General features: G+C 48.2%; 1 protein-coding gene across 1 annotated transcript in view; it reads left to right on the top strand.

Moving 5' to 3' along the window:
- garnl3 (GTPase activating Rap/RanGAP domain like 3) overlaps positions 1-21592 on the top strand; it is a 266990-nt gene that overhangs the window by 117598 nt on the left and 127800 nt on the right. The window contains exon 4 of the mRNA XM_055659725.1: positions 11654-11753. Coding sequence (XP_055515700.1) covers positions 11654-11753 — 100 coding nt within the window. The remainder of the gene's footprint in view (positions 1-11653; positions 11754-21592) is intronic.

Genomic DNA, 21592 nt, shown 5'->3' on the forward strand with positions numbered 1-21592 from the left:
AGAAAGTTGGCAACCCTATGTAGGAGGAACTGCAGATGCTGTTGTACACCGAACATAGACACAAAGTGCTGGAGTAATTCAGCGGGTCAGGCAACATCTCTGGATAAAAGGAATAGGTGATGGTTCAGGTCGAGACCCTTCTTCAGACTGAGTCTGGGGAGAGGGAGACTAGAGATATGAACAGGTTCAGGACAAATCATAGCCCTTTAAAGTTTAATGGGGCCATCTCTCTGTGCGGAGCCATGGGAGATAGGTGAGGTTGCAATGAATATTTCTCGCCCGTGTTTGCTGCGGAGAAGGACATGAGGGCATCTAGGGAACTCAGAGAAATGGATGGTGATGCCTTGAATAGTGTTCGCATTGGGTGGTACTATGGCATTGCTGTCTTACAGCGCCAGTGACCTGGGTTCGATCCCGACTACGGGTTCTGTCTCTACGCAGTTTGTACGTTCTCCCCGTGATGGCGTGGGTTTCCTCCGAGATCTTCGGTTTCCTCCCACACTTTGGTTTCCTCCTTACCAAAGACGTGCAGGTTTGTAGGTTAATTGGCATGGTATAAGTGTAAATTATCACTAGTGTATGTCAGGTGGTGTTATTGTGCGGGGATCGCTGGTCGGCGCGGACTCGGCGGGCCGAAGGGGGTTGTTTCCGCGCTGTACCTCTAAACTAAACTAAAGTTAGAAATTGGTACGACCACATTTGGAGTACTGGGCACAATTCTGGTCACCCTACTTTAAATCGGAAAGGATGCAAAAAGTTTAATGTTACCAGTCCTGGAGGGTTTGAGTGAAACTGGATAGGCAAGGCCTTTTTTACCTGGAGCACAAGGGAATGAGTGGAGACCTTATGGAGGTATATAAAAATCATAAAGTGGAAAGATAATGTGAATAGCCAGTCATTTCTGCAATAGTGAGCAGTTTTGGGCCCCTATATCTGAGGGTGGATAGGCTGGCATTGGAGAGGGTCCAGAGGAGGCTGACCAGAACGATCCCAGGAGTGATTGGGTTAACATATGATGTGCGTTTGACGGCACTGGGCCTGTACTCGCTGGAGTTTAGAAGGATGAGGGGAAGATCTCACTGAAACTTACCAACTGGTTAAAGGCTTGGATGGAGTGGACGTGGAGAGGGTGTTTCCACTAGTGGGAGAGTCTAGGACCAGTGGCCAGAGCCTCAGAATATATGTGGAAAGGGGATGAGGTGGAATTTCTTTAGTCAGAGGGTGGTTAGTCTGTGGAATTCATGGCCAAATCAATGGATATTTTTAAGGCAGAGATTGACAGATTCTTGACTAGTACGGGTTTTCAAGGATTATGGGGAGAAGGCAGGAGAATAGGGTTGTGGGGGAAAGCTACAGCAGCCATGATTGAATGGTGAAATAGACTTGATGGGCTGAATGGCCTAATTCTACTCCTACGATTTATGAACTAATTTCCTCAGGCTAGGTTAGTCTAAAGCTTGAGAGCATAGTCTTACATTAAGGTGAAAATATTTAATAGGGATCTGTGGGGCAAATGTTTGTGCATACATTGAATGATTTGCATTTGGAATTATTTGAACGTATAATAATGTATAGAACATATAATAATAACAATTAAAAGACACTTGGGTACATGCATAAGAAAGGTTTGGAGGAGATATGGGCCAGCCTTAGGTAATTGGGATTTGCTCGGACGGCAATGGTTGGCAATAGTTGGCATGGACAGAAGGACTGTTTTGATGCTGTGTAGTTCCATTAAACTCCAAACCTGAACACCACCAAAGTTCATGCATATTGTGAGGCCATTTGGCCCATCCTGCCCGTGCCAACCATCCTCTTGCCAACTTCCACACCTTAGGCTTGTGGGTCAGACCCCATCAAATACTCACTGAGGCCACTGTAGATTGCTCACGCTGCCCCGACAAGGCCAGCAGCATAATCAAGGACCAGCCGCACCCTGGCCACTCCCTCTTCTCCCCTCTCCCAAGTGTAGAGGCGTGAAAACGCACACCTCCAGATGCAGGGACAGTGTATTCCCAGCTGTTATCGGGCAACTGCACCATCCTATCACCAACTAGAGAGCAGTCCTGAACTAATATCCACCTCATTGGAGAACCTTGGACTATCTGTGATCCGACTTTACTGGACTTTATCTTTCATTAAATGTTATTCATGTTATGCTATATCTGTACACTGTGGGCGGCTCGATTGTAATCATCGTATAGTCCTTCCGCTGACTGTACTTTTCACTGTACCTCGGTATATGTGACATTAAATTAAACTCGAAACTCAAACTCAAAATCGCGCCTCGTGTGCTTAGGGGAATAACTATGCCTTCCTCACCTTCTCACACCAACACATGTCACGTTTTCAGTTAAAACTATCTCCTCAACTCCCCAATAATCCCTCCACCATTTACTTTTAGTCTGCACGGGTCTCTTCTACTGGTTGCCATGGGAACAGTGAGCTGCTGTTTCTAAGACATAAAAAAGCTGACAAATTAAAAATATTGAATCAAGCGCCTCAGTTGGTGCAAACATTGACTGGGGAGGGTTGGGGGGGGGGAGTGGGGGGGGGGGGGGGGAGGGGGTGATAGTCACTATGGGGTCTTGTTTCCGACACCCCTCATTTTGGGAACATCATTTGTACAGCCAGATTTTCACAGTAAACCTGCTGATTAAATAAAGCCTTTGCTGTGTCCCTGGCGAATCCCAACTTACTGTCATTAAAAGCAGTGAGCATGTAGTCAGTGTAAAACATGCGTTTGCAAAGTGTGATTTTAACACGAACACTCTCTGACTGAAATGTTTACTTTCACAGATTTGGAGAGACTCAGGATAAAACCTGGCGAGGTAGACGGGTCCAAAACTGAAAATATGTTATTTAATAGATCGGGTAAATGGACAGCCTTTTATCCAGAATAGGGTTAATCGAGAACCAGAGGGCATAGGTTTACTGTGTGAGGGGAAATAATGGTATCTATTATATACAAAGGGTGGTGGGTGTGTGGGACGAGCTGCCGGAGGGGATAGTTGAGGGACAACATTTAACACACAACATTTAAGAAACATTTGGACAGGTACATGGATGGATAGGACAGGGTTAGAGGGATATGGGACAAAAGCATGAGGACCTAGATTAGGCCTTGTGTTAGGGGCCATGTAGTTTAGTTTAGTTAACGGGCCTGTCCCACTTTCCCGAGTTATTCACAAATTCTCCCGAGTTTTCAAACTCGCAGAATGTTCGTAACGAGTCCATAGGAGTTTGTGGATGTATCATCGCGGCTCGTTATGCCAGACGTAGGTACTTGGGGCATCTGGTAAGTCGGAACATTTTTTCAGCATGATGAAAAATGTCCACGAGTAAAAAAATAGCCTCCAGTACCTACGGCTGGTATAACGTGCCACTACAATATATCCACGGACTCCTATGGACTCGTTACGAATATTCTGCGAGTTTAGAAACTCGGGAGAATTCGTGAATAACTCAGGAGAATTTGTGAATAACTCGGGAAAGTGGGACAGGCTCTTTAGGGATACAGCATGTAAACAGGCCCTTCGGCCCACCCAGTCCACGCCAACCATCGATCCTCAGTCCACACGAATTCTATGCTATACCACTTTCTCATCCACTCCCTACATATTCGGGGCAATTTACAGAAGCAAACTAACCTACAGACATGCACATCTTTGGGATGCGGGAGGAAACCCACGCGGTCACAGGGAGAACGTGCAAACTCCACTCAGACAACACCCGACGCCAGGATTGAACACGGGTCTCTGTAGCTGTGAGGCAGCAGCTCTACTTGGAAGCCACCTTTTCTAGATCGGCCTCAGCAGATTTTTACACTGCGCCGACATGGAAAGATGGTCCATTACAGGAAGGATGTGGAGGCTGTGGAAAGTGTGCAGAGGAGGCTTACCAGAACGATGCCTGGACTATGGGGGCAGCAGCTACAGGGAGAGGTTGCACAGACTTGGTCTGATAGACTTGGAATGCCAGACTTGATGGGGGGAGAACAGATAGAAGTGTATACATTTATGAGAGGCAGAGACAGGGTAAACAGTCACAACCTTTCTCCCACGGTGAACATGCACAAGGTGTGTGTATATGTCCATATTTGTTTGTGGTGTGTCTGTGCTCGTCTGTGAGTAGGAGGCTTAGTTTTAAAGTGAGAGGGGAAAAGTTCAAAGGAGATGAGAGGGTCAGGTTTCTGTGCCTGGAACGTGCTGCTGGCGGTGGTGGGTGGTGGAGGCAGATATGATAGTGACATTTAAGAGAATTTTGGATAGGCACATGGATATGCAAGGAATGGAGGGATATGCATTGTGTGCAGGCAGGTAAGAGTTGATCTTGACATCATGTTTGGCACAGACGTTGTGGGCCGAAGGGCCTGTTCCTGTGCTGTTCGATGTTCCATGTGGAGGATGCATACGACAGAAACTGCTGCTGGTGAAAGCAGGGAAATGGCACCAGAGTACGGTAGTTAGTGGAAGGTCATCACAGATACATTGTGTGCATTCAATTCACCTCCGCCACTTCGAACAGGGCAGACGGCAGATTTAATTGACAAAGGACCCCAATCATCTCCACTCTGGCTGTCATTTTATGCAGCCTTACAAAAAACTGTTTTACCTTTTGAAAGCATTGAGCTTGTGTTGTGCGTACACAAAAATGCTGGAGAAACTCAGCGGGTGCAGCAGCATCTATGGAGCGAAGGAAATAGGCAACGTTTCGAGCCGAAACCCGGAAAGGTTTCGGCCCGAAACGTTGGGTATTTCCTTCCGGAAGGGTTTCGGCCCGAAACGTTGGGTATTTCCTTCCGGAAGGGTTTCGGCCCGAAACGTTGCCTATTTCCTTCGCTCCATAGATGCTGCTGTACCCGCTGAGTTTCTCCAGCATTTTTGTGTACCTTCGATTTTCCAGCATCTGCAGTTCCTTCTTAAACACTGAGCTATGTTGTGCCATGATATGTATCTGTAGTTTAGTTTAGTTTAATGACACAGCTTGGAAATGGGCGCTTCAGCGAGTCCAGGCCGACCATCTATCACCCCTTCACAGTAGTTCTATGTTATCCCACTTTCTCATCCACTCCCCACACACTAAGAGCAATTTACAGAAGCCAATTAACCTGCAAACCCGCACGTTTTTTGGGATGTGGGAGGAAACTGGAGCACCCGGAGAAGACCCACGCAGGTCACGGGGAGAACGTACAAACTCCGTACAGACAGCACCCGTAGTCAGGATGGAACCCGGGTCTCTGGAACTGTAAGGCAGCAACTCTACCGCAGCGCCACCGTGCCACCATAAAGGACGTATTGTGCTATGTAAATGCACAGATTGTATTGTTTAGAAAGCCTACGTTGACAGTCCTACTGAGCTTTTAAGCACTTTAAAGCAAATGCTTTTATTTGGTCATTTGGTCCGTGTAATAGTAGAGTTGCTGCCTCATGGCGCCAGGGACCCGGGTTCAATCCCGACCACAGGTGCTGTCTATGCGGAGTTTGCACGTTCTCCCTGTGACCGCGAGGCTTTCCTCTGGGTGTTCCCAAAGACGTGCGGGTTTGTGAGTTAATTGGCCCTCTGTAAATTGCCCTCAGAAGACGAGAAAGCGTGATGCCATAGAACTAGAGTGAACGGGTGATCGATGTTCGGCGCGGGCTCGGTGGGCCGAAGGGCCAGTTCCCATGCCGTATCTCTAAACTAAACTACGCCAGTCTGTGCAGCCACACAAAGGCATGGTTGGAGAAGCAGTGCTGCTGGAACCCAAGTAGCTGATCACATCTGTCTCACATGGTGCAGCCATGAGATGGAGCACAAGTCCACACAAGTCGGTGGGTTTTCTCCGGGTGCTCCGGTTTCCTCCCACACTCCAAAGATGCACAGGTTTGTAGGTTAATTGTCTTGGTAAAATTGTAAATTGTCCCTAGTGTGTGTAGGATGGTGTTAATGTGCGGAGATCACTGTTCGGCGCGGACTCGGTGGGCCGAAGGCTCTGTTTCCGCGCTGTATCTCTAAAGTCCACTACACTAATTACATTGTGGCTACACTCCAAAGAGTGTCATTGGATGTAAAGGTCTTTGCAGCAATCTAGAATGGACATGAGATGTGACATGTATGCAATCGAAACGTCACCTATCCATGTTCTCCAGAGATGCTGCATGACCCGCTGAGTTACTCCAGAAGTTTGTGTCTCGTTCCAGAGTAACCACGTGGCCTTCAGAAGGGCAGCTTGGTCTGATCCCAGTACCCACCACAGGTCCATGCACACCAACCTCTAAAGGAGCCCTGCACGATACCCTAATGGCCTTCTACCTCTGCACCAGGGTCACTTGTCCGTCAACCAAGCAGTCACTCATTAGACTTTAGACATACAGCACGGATACAGGCCCTTTGGCCCATCGAGTCCGTGCCGACCAGCGATCACCCCTTACACCAGCACTATCCTACACATTAGAGACAATTTTCCCGTAGCCAATTATGAGTGTGGGAGGAAATCTAAGCACCCGCAGAAAACCCACACAGTCACGGGGAGAACGTACAAACTCCGCACAGACAGCACCTGTAGCCGGGATGGAACCCGGGTCTCTGGCGCTGTAAGGCAGCAACTCTACCAGCATGGTCCAGGCTCAGGCCACTGCTGGGTGACTGGATCCCAGTAGTCTGACTGATCCAGAGCCACATCGACACTGTCTCAGTGCAGGGACACCCGGCCACTCTCACACGACGGCTCTAACAGCCGGTGAAGCCCCACCTCAAGGCCCATCTGCCATTTAAGTTGTGCACCAGCAGGGCAGCATGGTGGCGCAGCGGTAGAGTTGCTGCCTCACAGCGCCAGGGACCCGGGTTCGATCCTGACTACGGGTGCTGTCTGTACGGAGTTTGTACGTTCTCCCCGTGACCGGCGAGGGTTTTCTCCCAGATCTTCGGCTTTCTCCCACACTCCAAAGACGTGCAGGTTTGTAGGTTAAATTGGCTTGGTATAAAATTGTACCTAGTGTGTGTAGGATAGTGTTAGTGCGCGGGGATCGCTGGTCGGTGCGGAGCCGGTGGGCCGAAGGGCCTGTTTTCACACTCTATCTCTAAACTAAACTAAACTGACACAATTATCACCAACCCCAAACTCCAAGTGGTTCAAAGGAGAGGTGCGGAGCAGGTTTTGTTACATGTAGATGGCGGGTACTGGGAACACACTGTCAAAGGTGATGATGGAGGCAGATCCAATAGTGGAGTTTAATAAACTATGGAATAAGCACATGGGGATGCCCACAGGATTAGAGGCATATGGATTATGTGTAGACAGAGGAGATTAACGTGGTCTAACGCATTGTGTTAGGCATGGACATTGTGGGCCAAAGGGCCTATTCCTGTGCTGTACTGTTCTCTGTTCTACATGAACCGTGTTTTTCATCCTACAGATGCCATCTGATGTCAACATTTTCCGATGGTGTTTTCTGTCAGTATTATTGAATGTGTCTGAATGACCTGACATTTGAGGTTCACTTGGGATCTGTTTAAAAATATGAATGATGTTCAAAAGATTGCAATTATTAATTCTCTATTAATGTGAAATGACAACAAAATGCACACACAGAGAAAACAGTTCCAACCATTCAAATTAACTTAGCTGTGAAAATATCCCCCAAGTGTTCCCTTATGTCCAATTTGCATCTATCACTTCAAGATAGACACAGAATGCTGGAGTAACCCAGCGCGAGATAACCGCTGATGAGGTGTTTGCGCAGTAATCAACCAGAACCAGGACATGCAGCAGCTCTGGAGAGAAGGAATGGGTGACGTTTCGGGTCGAGACCCTTCTTCAGACTGTCAGCTTTTGGCTTTACTTTAGACTTTACAGTGTGGAAACGGGCCCTCCAGCTCACCGAGTCCGTGCCGACCAGCGATCATCCTGTATCGGAGCTCCGAACTGTGGACTTCGGGAGCCGCGGTGTCTGCCAGCAAGCGGCCGTTGCAGATGCTCCAAGCCGCTGAAGAGGGTTCTCCCGACGCCGAAGCCCCATCATCCGGCCTGAACATCGGGCCGCCGTTGTGGCGACTGCAGAGGCCTCAATAGGCCCCAACCAAGGGGTGAACAAAGAGGACTCTGTTGCCTTCCCTCACAGTGAGAACCATTGTGGGGGGATGTTTTTATGTTTTATGTTCAATTCTTTTTTAATGTGGTGTCTAACTTTTATTGGTGTGCTGCAAATGGCAACTCAAGTTTCACTCCACCAGATGTGGTGTATGTGACAATAAATGTCCTTTGTTGTTGGCCTTTGCACTAACACTATCCCACACTCTTGGGCCAATTTACAATTTTTACAGAAGCCAATTGTCCTACAAGCCTGTTCATCTTTGGGAGTGTGGGAGGAAACCAGAGCACCTGGAGAAAACCCACGTGGTCACTGGGAAAACTCGGGCAGGTGGGACTAGCTTCGATGGGGCATCTTGGTCAACATGGACAAGTTGGGCCGAAGGGCCTGTTTCCGTGCCGCGTGAATCTATGATTATGACTACTGGGAGAGAGAGGTTGCGTGAGGCAGTGGGTGGGAGTTAGCGGGGGAGAAATCTCTCTTTGGTTGCTGGTGATATATCCTTACAATGGACGCTGTCTATATTCTGAACACTGGAAGTGATGATGTAGACAGAGGCTGTGGCTAATTCACTTGTACATGTGTAACACTGGTAACCCAGGATGTATTATGCCTACAAGGTATCCTCAAGTCACTGTAAGGAGGTGTGAGACAAGTGACGGCAACCCTTAGGTGAAAAGGAAAAGATTTAATAGTAATCTGAGGGGTCATTTTTTCACACAAAGGGTGGTGGGTGTATGGAACAAGCTGCCAGAGGAGGCAGTTGAGGCTGGGATTATTGCAACATTTAAGAAAATTAGATAGGTACATGTTCAAGAAGGAACTGCAGATGCTGGAAAGTCGAAGGTAGACAAAATTGCTGGAGAAACTCAGCGGGTGCGGCAGCATCTATGGAGCGAAGGAAATAGGCAACGTTTCGTGCCGAAACGTTGCCTATTTCCTTCGCTCCATAGATGCTGTCGCACCCGCTGAGTTTCTCCAGCAATTTTGTCTACCTTAGATAGGTACATAGATAGGACAGGTTTGGAGTGATAAGGGCCAAACGTGGGCAGGTGGGACTAGTGTTGTTGGCTCATGTTGGCCAGTGTGGGCAAGTTGGGCCTGTTTCCCTGCCGTATGACTCCATGAGTCTATGAATGTGTGTAACGTGTAACATGTGTGGGGGGTGTTGCTAATATCGCAGTCCTCAATCTAATCTCATCGCACTAACAACTACCTTCTATGCATTGGACCGAAGGGCCTGTTTCCGTGCTGTCTAACACCATCACACCTAGGTGAGGACATGTTCGTAATGCAGAGGTTTGGATTAATAATGTTACCCTCAAAACACACTGCTGCAGTTAATTAAAATAACACTGGCTTCAAATGACACAACTTCACTTGTTTCTCCCATGTCCTTTAGGATAGGAACGGTGTTTTCATCCAGTTTATTTTGCAAGGGACCCACATCACTGGCTAATGTGATCTTAGCTTCAGCCCCATACTCCCGTTAGATCCCCATAAACCTTGATTGCCCCGTATCCAAAATAATTGTCTGATTTAGTCCTGCGCTCATTTGGTGACTGATCTCACTAGCGTTGAGCCTATCCATGGGCCCACCGTTGTCTATGAAAATAAATTCCTCCTGAACGCCATCTTAAATGGTGGCACAGCGGCAGAGTTGCTGCCTCACGGCGACCCGGGTTCGATCCTGACTACGGGTGCTGTCAGATTCAATCTTTATTGTCATTGTGCAGTGTACAGTACAGAGACAACGAAATGCAGTTAGCATCTCACCCAGAAGAGCAAACATAGAATAATGGGACAGTAATATATATATATGTACATATAGTAGCAGTAGTGCAATTTTTCTGGGGGAAGGAGTGTCCGGGGGGGTGGAAGCTGTTCCTGAACCTGCTGGTCCGGCAACGGTGAGACCAGTAGCGCCTCCCGGATGGGAGTAGGGTAAACAGAGTTTACATGTTCCCTCTGTGACCTGCGTGGGTTTTCTCTGGGTGCTCCGGTTTCCTCCGACACTCCTAAGACGTGTGACCTCACGGAGGGTAGAGCCCATAACGGCCCATTGGTGGCTGGGGAAGATGCGGTAACAAGAGGGATACAAGGATGCGAACAGTGGTAGGATGTCTAGGGTGGACGAGTGTGGAGAGAGGGGCGGGGGGAAGGGAATGCAGCAGTTACTTGAAATGAGAGAAACCACCATTTATACTCCTGGGTTGTAAGCTACCCAAGCAAAACATGAGTCATTTACCCAGGGTGGGGGAATTAAGAGCCAGGTTTAAGGTGAGAAGGGAAAGATTTAGCTGGAACCAAATGGGGCAACCTATTTTAGAGAGAGGGGGGTGGGTAAATGGAACAAGCTGCCAGAGGAGGTAGCTGAGGCAGGTACTGTAACAGCACTTAAATGAACAGGAAAGGCTAAGAGGAATATGGGCCAAACGCGGGCAGGTGGGACCAAAGATTATGGACTACTGTAGATGGGTTGTCTTGAATGTTGGGCTGTTGGGCCTGTTTCTGAGCGGTATTCCGTGACACTGGAATTCCAACTTTCCGTGTTTCCGTGACTTTGGAATTCCAACTTTGCAATAAAGAGGAAGAAGATTGGACTTTATTGCCTTCCATCACAGTGAGGAATGTGGGGAATCCCGCTGTGGTGGATGTTTATGTTAAGTTTCATGTAGTTGTGTGTCTTGTTGCTTTTGTTTTTCGTATGGCTCTATGGTAATCCAAGTTTCACTGTAGCTTAATTGGAACACAAGGTTTACAAGGTTAATTCCCGGGATAGCGGGACTGTCATATGCTGAGAGAATGGAGCAGCTGGGCTTGTACACTCTGGAGTTTAGAAAGATGAGAGGGAATCGTATTGAAACCTTATTAAGGGCTTGGACACATTAGAGGCAGGAAACATGTTCCCGATGTTGGGGAGTCCAGAACCAGGGGCCACAGTTTAAGAATAAGGAGTAAGCCATTTAGAACGGAGACGAGGAAACACTTTTTCTCACAGAGAGTTGTGAGTCTGTGGAATTCTCTGCCGCAGAGGGCGGTGGAGGCATGTTCTCTGGATGCTTTCAAGAGAGAACTAGATAGGGCTCTTAAAAATAGCAGTCAGGGGATATGGGGAGAAGGCAGGAACGGGGTATTGATTGGGGATGATCAGCCATGATCACATTGACTGGCGGTGCTGGCTCGAAGGGCCGAATGGCCTACTCCTGCACCTATTGTCTATTGTCTATTGTCTATAGTCTACACGTGACAATAAACTGACCTTGAAACCTATACCTAAAGGCCGATGTCCCATTTGCCTTTCGAATGAATGAATGAATAAATTTATTGGCCAAGTATGTGCACATACAAGGAATTTGCCATGGTGCTCCACTCGCAAGGAGGCTACAGACTTTTGGTTATTGATTAGAGCTACTGCTCGAGGAATGACCTCTTCCATTTGGATGCTAACTTTGGGTTGGGATTGGCTTCACGTTTATATAGGCATGCCATCTTGCTTTAACCGTCTCTTGATGTTCACAGTTAAAGGAAAGACATAACCATGAAGTGATACCCATTAACGAATGTTCCTGTTTTCCCAGAATAGCGACTGCACTCCGGGAACCTGGCACCGGACTGACGTGCATCTGGAGAACCCGGAATACCACACCAGATGGTACTTCAAATACTTCCTAGGAAAAGGTGAGGAGCCAAGTTTAGGTTAGTTTTTGAGATACAGCGCGGAAACAGGCCCTTCGGCCCTTCGGGTCCGCACCGACCAGCGATCCCCGCACATTAACACCACCCTACACACACACACACACGGGACAATTTTACATTATTATTACAATTATACCAAGACAATTAATTTACAAACCTGTACGTCTTTGGAGTGTGGGAGGAAACCGAAGATCTCGAAGAGAACCTACGCAGGTCACGGGGAGAACGTACAAATTTTGTAGAGACAGCACCCGTAGTCTGGAACAAACCCTGGTTTCGGGCACTCTAAGGCAGCAACTCTACCGCTGCACCACCGTGCCGTAAAACTAAACTAAAACGATGTTATGGCTTCCATTGGAACAGAATTGTGGGCTACATCAGTGAGGGGAGAGAAGCTGAATATAGAGGTGTAATCAACGACTTTGGTGAGTGGTGTGGGCTGAATCACCAGGAGTTAGTGGTGGACTTTAGGAGTAGAGGAACGCCACTGTCTCCATCAATGTTGTGGTTGTGCAGTTTACCAGGGAGTACAAACACCTTTGTACCTGGACAGTAAACTAGACTGGTCCAGGAACACTGAGGCCCTGTACAAGAAGGGACAGAGCCGGCTGTACTTTTATGAGAAGGCTCCGTTCCTTCAATGTCTGCAGTGAGATGCTGCAGATGTTCTACCAATCGGTGGTAGCCAGCGCCATCTTCTTCGCTGCCGTGTGCTGGGGCAGCAGGGCGAAGTCCACGGACACCAACACGATCAACAAACTCATCATGAAGTTTGGCTCCATCCTGGGGGCGGAGTTGGAGTTGGCTTCATGGGAGGTTGGTCTTGGAGGGGAGGATGCTCCTCAAACTGCGGAGCATCCTGGACAATACAGCTCACCCCCTCCATGACACACTGGTCAACCTGAGGAGCACATTCTGCAACAGACTGGTTCCACCAAGATGCAGCACAGAACGCCACAGGAGATCCTTCTTCCCTGTGGCTATCAAACTGTACAACTCCTCCCCCTTCTGTCCTGGGGTAGACTGATACTGACTCCCCCTCCCCAATCTTTGCACATCACCCATCCTTTCCACTCGTTACTTTAATTTCATGTATTTTGTTTTTTGTGCATTTTGTGTTTCTATGACTCTAGGCAGATCAATTTCCCCCCTGGGATAAATAACGTTCTATCGTATCGTATCGTTTCGAAACACGTAACTGCAGGTGTTGCTGGAGTAACTCAGTGGGTCAGGCAGCATCTGTGGAGAACGTGAGATTCTGCTGCCATACCGCATGAACTTACACTGCCTAACCCGCTGGGTTGCTCCTTATGGTTTCCATTGTCCTGCTCAATTCGTTAACTGTATGGGTTGAATCCCACAGATCTGGGTCCTAATATGTGTAGGAAGGAACTGCAGATGCTGGTTTACACCGAAGATAGACTCAAAATGCTGCAATAACAGTGGAACAGGCAGCATCTCTGGATAGAAGGAATGGGAGATGTTTCGGGTCGAGACATTTCTACAGTACAGAATTGGGCCTGTACTCGCTGGAGTTTAGATGGTTGACCTCATTGAAATGTACAGAATAATGAAAGGTATAGAGGTAGATGCACAGAGTCTTTGGCACCCGTTTGCCCGGAGTAGGGGAATCGAGGGCCAGAGGACATAGGTTCAAGGTGAAGGGGAAAATATTTAATATTAATCTGAGGGGCAACCTTTTCACACAGAGGGTGGTGGGTGTATGGAACAAGCTTCCAGAGGAGGTAGTTGAGGCAGGGTCTATCCCAACATTAAAAAACAGTTAGACAGGTACATGGATTAGGCAGGTTTGGGGGGATATGGACCAAGTGCAGGCAGGTGGGACTAGTGTATCTGGGGCATTTTGGCCAGTGTGGGCAAGTTGGGCTGATGGGCCTGTTTCCACACTGTATCACTCTATGACACTGGGAACAATTTACAATTATACGAAAGCCAATTAACCTACAAACCTGTACGCCTTTTGGAGTACAGGAGGAAACCAGAGATCTCGGAGAAAACCCTAGCAGGCCACGGGGAGAGCGTGCAAACCCCATGCAGACAGCACCTGTGGTCAGGATCGAACCCAGGTCTCTGGTGGTGTAAAGCAGCACCTCTACTGCTGTGTCACAGTCTCGCCCTAGTGCTGGAAAATGCTGGAAAAAACTCAGCAGAATAGACAGCATTCCAGATATTCAGCCAGTGTGAAGAAGGGTTGGTTGTCTATGGCCTCCAGGGATGCTGCCTGACCCACTGAGTTACTCCAGCACTTTGTAGTCTATGCATAGGTTGAAGGTTGAACTAGCTACCTCCTTGGTGACCCTTGGACTATCCTTGATCGGACTTTGCTGGCTTTACCTTGCACTAAACGTCATTCCCTTATCATGTATCTTTTACGCAGTAAAATGTTCGATTGTAATCATATACTGTCTTTCCGCTGACTGGATAGCGCGCAACAAAAGCTTTTCACTGTACCTCAGTACACGTGACAATAAACCAAACTGAGTTTGGCACAACTCATACCCTAGTGATACACTGTGGTAGTCGTGACAGCGTTTTATTTCAGAACTCCTGTGAGTTATACCAAACTGCAGGATGTGAACATATTCCATCTTCCATCTGTTCTTACCCTCTCTTTAAACATATGTGCAGTTAGATCCTGGCTGGAAGGATCGCCACTAGCAATCTGTAATTGTTTTTATTCATTTTCTTCACACTTACATAAAAACATATTTATCATTCCCCTACAGATTTTTACCTCCAGCCTAAGCAAGCTTCAGTAACTAATTTTCAATGCAGAATTGTTGTGCATTCACGCTGTGATCGCATTATAGAAATTTGTTTCCCTCTGGAAGATTAGTTCTCAGCAGTGTGGGACATTGCCTTTAAAACAATTGTTTGCCTTAAGAATGGAAGAGGGGGAACAAAATGGCGGCTCAGCTGATAGAGCTGCTGCCTCACAGCGCCAGAGACCCGGGTTCGATCCTGATCTCGAGTGCTGTCAGTGTAGAGTTTGCACGCTCTCTCTGTGACCATGTGGGTTTCCTCCAGGTGCTCCAGTTTCCTCCCATGTGGGTTTGTAGGTGAATTGCCTTCTGTAAATTGCCCCCCAGTGTGTTGGGAGTGAAGGTGTCGGGAGATATGGGGAGAAGGCAGGAGAATGGTGTCGAGAGGGAAAGATAGATCAGCCGTGATTGAATGGCAGAATAGACATGATGGGCCGAATGGCCTAACTCAGCTCCTTTCACTTACGACCTTATGAGTGGATGAGGAAGTGGGATAGCATAGTGTGAAAGGGCACAATGTTGAAGTAACTGAGTGGGGAGGCAGAAGCTCTGGAGAGCATGGATAGGTGACGTTTCGGGTGTGGACCCTTTTTCACTGATGATGAACGTTCCTTATTCCATGTTCTCCAGCCCGCATACACTGTGATGGTTCATGAGATCCATGTTCTCCAGAGATGCTGAGTTACTCCAGCACTTTGTGTCCTTCTGTGTGAACTAGCATCTGCAGTTCCTGGTTTCTGCATAGATCTAGAGTGAATGGTGTGGACACGGTGGGCCTGAGGGTCTGTTTCCATGCTATATCTCTAAACGAAAACCACAGCACACACTTTCCCCAACATAAGCTGCTGCCTTTGTCTGCTGATGAATTCATTTCACTGCACTTTATGTGCAAGCAACGAATACAACTTGACTTGACTTGAATCCTGATTTCAGCCTCAGTAAAACCACACACAAAGCAGCTGGAATAAGCTATTAAACCGACAAATACCAGGCAGGCTTTTAAAACAAAGGGCCGTGCCAGGAAAACTCCAACCTGTCAAAATTTTAGTTTCAACAAACTTCTACTTTTGAGTCATCTCCAATGCACTCAGAATGTCCCGAGGTGCTTTGGAGGAGTAGCGTTAAAAGGACATTGATGTTGCAGGCTTGAAACAGAGAATGCCTCTATGAAACGTCACAAGCATTTTATCGTGATGCATCACAGCTTGGTTTGGGAACAGCTCCATCCAGGACCGCAAGAAATTGCAGCAAATTGTGGACGCAGCCCAGACCATCACACAAACCAACCTCCCTTCCATCGACTCAATTTACACCTCACGCTGCCTCGACAAGGCCAGCAGCATCATCAAGGACCAGTCGCAGCCTGGCCACTCCCTCTTCTCCCTTCTCCCATCGGCCAAAAGGTACAAAAGTGTGAAAACGCAAACCTCCAGATTCAGGGACAGCTATTTCCCAGCTGTTGTCAGGCAACTGAACCATCCTTCCACAACCAGAGAGCAGCGCTGAACTACTATCTAGCTCTTTGATGATCCTTGGTCTATCCTTGATCGGACTTTACTGGCTTTACCTTGCACTAAACGTTATTCCCTTATCATGTACCTATACACTGTAAATGGCTCAATTGAAATCATGTATTGTCTGTCCGGTGACTGGTTGGCACGCAACAAAAACTTTTCACTGCACCTCGGTACACGTGACAATAAAGTAAATATCGACCATTCCTTTCCATAGAGTCATACAGCATGGAAACAGGCCTAATGCCCCAACTTGCCCACGTCGATCAATATGCCCCATCTACACTGGTCTCACCTTCCTGTGTTTGTTCTATGGTCAATGAAACCGGAGCATCCACAGGACACCCACGCAGTCACTGGGAGCACATGCAAGCTCCACAAAGACAGCACCCAAAGTCAGAGATTGCAGAGGAAGAGAGGGACAAGGCCAGATAGGGATTTGAGAACAAGATGGAGTGTTTTCAAATGGAGTTGTTAAGTTATCGATGACTACTATAGATCAGTGTACAGGGGTGAGGGTTATTGGGACCTGCTTTGAGCTGGAAACTGGGCTGCACTACCGTGGAGCAACTCAGACTTACAGAGGTCACCGTCAATTATTCCCAAGGAACTGCAGATGCTGGTTTACAGAAGAAAAAAAACACACCAAGTGCTGGAGTAACTCAGCGGGTCAGGCAGCATCTCTGGATCTACTGCCTGCCATGGGAGGGGAGAAGATGGAGTGGCCAGGGTGTAAGTGCTCCTTGAATGTGTGGGCAGCTTTCCCTGAGCAGCTTGATGAGCAAATGGAGCCGTTGGGATGGGACGGCTGGTTTCTGCGATGGACTGGGCTGCATTCACAAGTCTCTGCAATTTCTAAAAAAAAAAGACCCAAAGTGCTGGAGTAACTCATTGGGTGAGGCTGCATCTGTGGAGAACATGGAGAGATAACGTTTTAGGTTGGGACCTATCTTCAGACTGATTTCTGCAATTTCTTGTGGTGATGAGCAGAGCACTTGTATTATCAAGCTGGGATAAATCCTGCTCGGATTCTCCCTCCATTTGGTGGGATCATTGAATGAAAGATACTTCCACTGGGGCACTGAGGAGACCTCTTCAACATGTTAGAAATTATGCATATTGATTTAAATATTATGGCCCATGGGCACTAGAGCCTCTGACACTCTTGATATGCTCTTGTAGCAGGTGTATGCTTTACATGGTTGCAAAGTTTAGGTTAGTATAGAGATGCAGCATGGAGGTAGGCCCTTCGGCCCACCGAGACCTTGCTAACTCACGATCCCCACACACTAACACCAACACACACACAAGGGACAATTTACAATTGTACCATGACAATTAACCTACAAACCTGAGGTAGACAAAACTGCTGGAGAAACTCAGTGGGTGCAGCAGCATCTAATGAGCGAAGGAAATAGGCAACGTTTCGGCCCAAACCCCTTCTTCAGACCTACAAACCTGTACTTCTTTGGGGTGTGGGAGGAATCTGGAGCACCCAGAGAAAACCCACGCAGGTCACGGTGGGAATGCACAAACTCCGTTCAGACAGCACCCGGAGTCAGGATTGAACCTGGATCTCTGGTGTTGTAAGGCAGCAACTCTACCGCTGTGCCACCGTGCCGCTCCTGAATGTCTGAATATTCATCCTAGATCAGTAGCACAAACACCTTAGGAAAAAGCAAATAATAGTTTCATTTAGTTTATTGTCACGTGTACCGAGGTACAGCGAAAAGCTTTTTGTTGAGTGCTATCCAGTCAGCGGAAAGACGGCACATGATTACAATCAATCTGTCCACTGTGTACAGGTGCAGGATAAAGGGAATAATGTCCAGCAAAGGATAAAGTTCAGTAAAGTCCGATTAGCGATAGGAGGGTCTCCAATGAGGTAGATGGGAAGTCAGGACTGTTCTCTAGTTGGTGAGAGGATGGTTCAGTTGCCTGATAACAGCTGGGGAGAAACTGTCCCTGAATCTGTACTTTTCAGATAATCTTTCACTGTACCTCAGTACACGTGACAATAAACAAAACTAGAAACAAAATGAAACTAAACTAAACTAAACTAAAGCTGTGGTCACGGTGGCGCAGCGGCAGAGTTGCTGCCTTACAGCGAATGCAGCGCCGGAGACCCGGGTTCGACCCTGACTACGGGTGCTGTCTGTATGGAATTTGTACATTCTCCCCGTGACCTGCATGGGTTTTCTCCGAGACCTTCGGTTTCCTCCCACACTCCAAAGGTTTGTACAGGTTTGTAGGTTAATTGGCTTGGTAAATGTAAAAATTGTCCCTAGCAGGTGTAGGATGGTGTTAGTGTGCGGGGATCGCAGGTCAGCACGGGCCCGGTGGGCTGAAGGGCCTGTTTCGGCGCTGTATCTCTAAAACTAAACACTAAAAAACGAATCTGAAGGTATGTGTTTTCATACTTGTGTACTTCTTTCTTGAGGGGAGAGGGGAGAAGAGGGAGTGTTCGAGGGGAGACTGGGCCTTGATTAGGCTGCTGGCCTTGCTGAGGCAGCTTGGAGTGTAGATGGAGTCAATGGAAGGGATGTGGAACAAAGGTAGACCCAGCGTGGGATAGTTTGTGAAATTGTCAGTGCCCTTTACATGGCAACTCTTTGCATACCATGGGTATGCAAAACAAAGATTATCACTGCGACTTAACACATGTGACAATAAAGTATAACGTTTAAGAAGGAACTGCAGATGCTGGAAAATCGAAGGTAGACAAAAATGCTGGAGAAACTCAGCGGGTGAGACAGCATCTGTGCAGCGAAGGAAATAGGCGACGTTTCGGGTCAAGACTTCTTCAGACTGATGTGAGGGTGGGGGGGGGAGGGGCGGGAAGAAGAAAGGAAGAGGCGGAGACAGTGGGCTGTGGGAGAGCTGGGAAGGGGAGGGGAAAGAGAGAGAAAGCAAGGTCTACCTGAAATTAGAGAAGTCATTGTTCATGCCGCAGGGGTGTAAACTACCCAAGCAAAATATGAGGTGCTGCTCCTCCAATTTACGGTGGGCCTCACTCTGGCTATGGAGGAGGCCCAGGACAGAAAGGTCGGATTCGGAATGGGCGGGGGAGTTGAAGTGCTGAGCCTCCGGGAGATCAAGTTGGTTATTGCGAACCGAGCGGAGGTGTTGGGCGAAGCGATTGCCAAGCCTCCGCTTGGTCTCACCGATGTAGAGCAGCTGACATCTAGAGCAGCTGGAGGAGGTGCAGGTGAATCTCTGCCACACCTGGAAAGTATAAAGTATCCATTCATTCATTCATTCATTCATTCATTCGGTTTGCATGATGGTCTGGGCTGTGCGTGATGCCTGTGGATGTCACATGTAGTGGAGCGGAACAGGGATGAGTTCCCAGGCAACGTTGACAGTGGTGTTGTGTAGCTGTAGCTGCTAGCGGATGATGAGATAATTGCACTGTGACACAATGATTATTTGATTAGACAATAAATTGGCAACAATTGCTATCTGTCATGTGCATTTTGAGCTAAAGTAGCATCCCTTTCAAAATATTACTGAAGATAGTTTGAGCTTTGTGCTTCTCACAGAAGTGGTTTGGCAGTTTGTTTCATGTTTCTATCTGTTGGGCTTCCGTTCTGAAGTCTCTGATTCACATATTCTCTCGTGGGGTGAAGTCTCGTGGAGTGGTTTGTTCCCACCAATCCCCATACTTCTAGATTTCTCCCCCCCCTGACCCCTTCTCCCTCCCCCCTCACATTCTAATCAAGTCATAGAGTGATACAGTGTGGAAACAGCTCCATCAGCCCAACTTGCCCACACCAACCGATATGTCTACACTAGTCCCACCTGCCTACCTTTGGCCCATATTCCTCCAAACATGTCCTATACATGTACCTGTGTAAATATTTCTTGCTATAGTCCCAGCCTCAACTATCTCCTCTGGCAGCTTGCTTGATACACCCACCATCCTTCATGTAACAAAAGTTACCCCTCAGATTCCTGTTAAATATTTCCCCCTTCACCTTACAGCTATGTCCGCTGGTTCTCAATTCGCCTCTTCCGGGCAAGAGACTCTATGCCTTTACCCAATCTATTCCTCTCATGATTTTGCACAATACAATACAATACCTTTTATTTGTCATTTGAACCTCACATGAGGTTCAAACGAAATTTGGTTTCTGCAACCATACAAGAAAAGAACCAAGACACACACCAACATAAATTTACACAAACATCCATCACAGTGAGTCTCCTCCTCACTGTGATGGAAGGCAAAGTCTTGTCTCTCCTCTGCTCTCCATTCCTCTCCCGAAGTCGAGGTCAAAGCCCCCGGCGGGCGCTAGCAAGTCCGCGGCAACTCAAAGCCACGCGGGGCGATGTAAGGCCCTGCCCCGGGACTTGGTGTTGGAGCCTCCGGCGGGTGCTGGCAAGTCCGCAGCAAATCAAAGCCGCGCCGGGCGTTGTAAGGCCCCGCTCCAGGTCACTCTCAACCCCGCAATTCGGGCCGGAGAAGTCGCCATTGCAGGGTGCCCGCAAAGCAGTCTCCCACCGGGGACCCGCGCGCTCCCGGTGTCACCATCCACCGGAGTCGGGTCGCAGCAGCGCGCCACCGCACCTCTCCACGCTCCGAAGCTGGCTAGCTCCATGGAGGTAGGTCCGCAGCTCCACAGCTCCACAGCTTCACAGGCTCCTTGACTTGAGCCTCCAGGTCGTTCCGGTTGGAGGCCGCTCCACAGCGCTAGGCCCCAACGGCAACGGAGACCCGACAGGGAAAAGGTCGGGTCTCCGTGCAGGGAAGAGATTTAAAAGTTTCCCCCACCCACCCCCCACCCCCCACATATACATATTTAAAAACCCGCTACAAACTAAACCCTCAACAGGACAAAAAAAAAAAAAATACACAGACAGACTGCAGAGGCCGCTGCGACAACGTCACACCTCTATAAGATCGCCCCTGCGCTCCAAGGAATAAAGTCCCAGCCTCCTCAACCTCTCCCTATAGCTCACACTCTGTTGGCCTGGCAGCCGGCCCGGTAGACGGTGACACCGGGAGCCCGCGGGTTGGTTTTTCGGAGCTTCCACAAACGCGACTTCAACCGCCCGAGTTGCAGGGTTGAGGATGACCTGGAGCGGGGCCTTACATCGCCCGGCGCGGCTTCAAATTGCCATGGGACTTGCTAGCACCCAAAGATACTAGAGGAGCTCCTCTAGTATCTTTGCTAGTGCCCACCGGGGGCTCCAACATCAAGACCCGGAGCGTGGCCTTGCATCGCCCGGTGCGTCTTTAATGGCCGCGGGACTTATTTACCATCGCCCGCCGGGGGCTTTGACTTTGACATCGGGAGGAGAATGGGGAATGCAGGGGAGAGATAAGACTTTGCCTTCCATCACAGTGAGGAGGAGATTCACTGTGATGGATGTTTGTGTAAATTGTGTTGTGTCTTGGTTCTTTTTCTTGTGTGTGTGACTGCAGAAACTAAATTCCGTTTGAACTTCTGGGTTCAAATGACAACAAATAAAATCTAATCTAATCTAATCTAATCTATCTAATCTAAAAAAACATCTTGGT

The sequence above is a fragment of the Leucoraja erinacea genome, chromosome 31 (assembly GCF_028641065.1).
Source record: "Leucoraja erinacea ecotype New England chromosome 31, Leri_hhj_1, whole genome shotgun sequence".
NCBI classification, from domain to species: Eukaryota; Metazoa; Chordata; class Chondrichthyes; order Rajiformes; family Rajidae; genus Leucoraja; species Leucoraja erinaceus.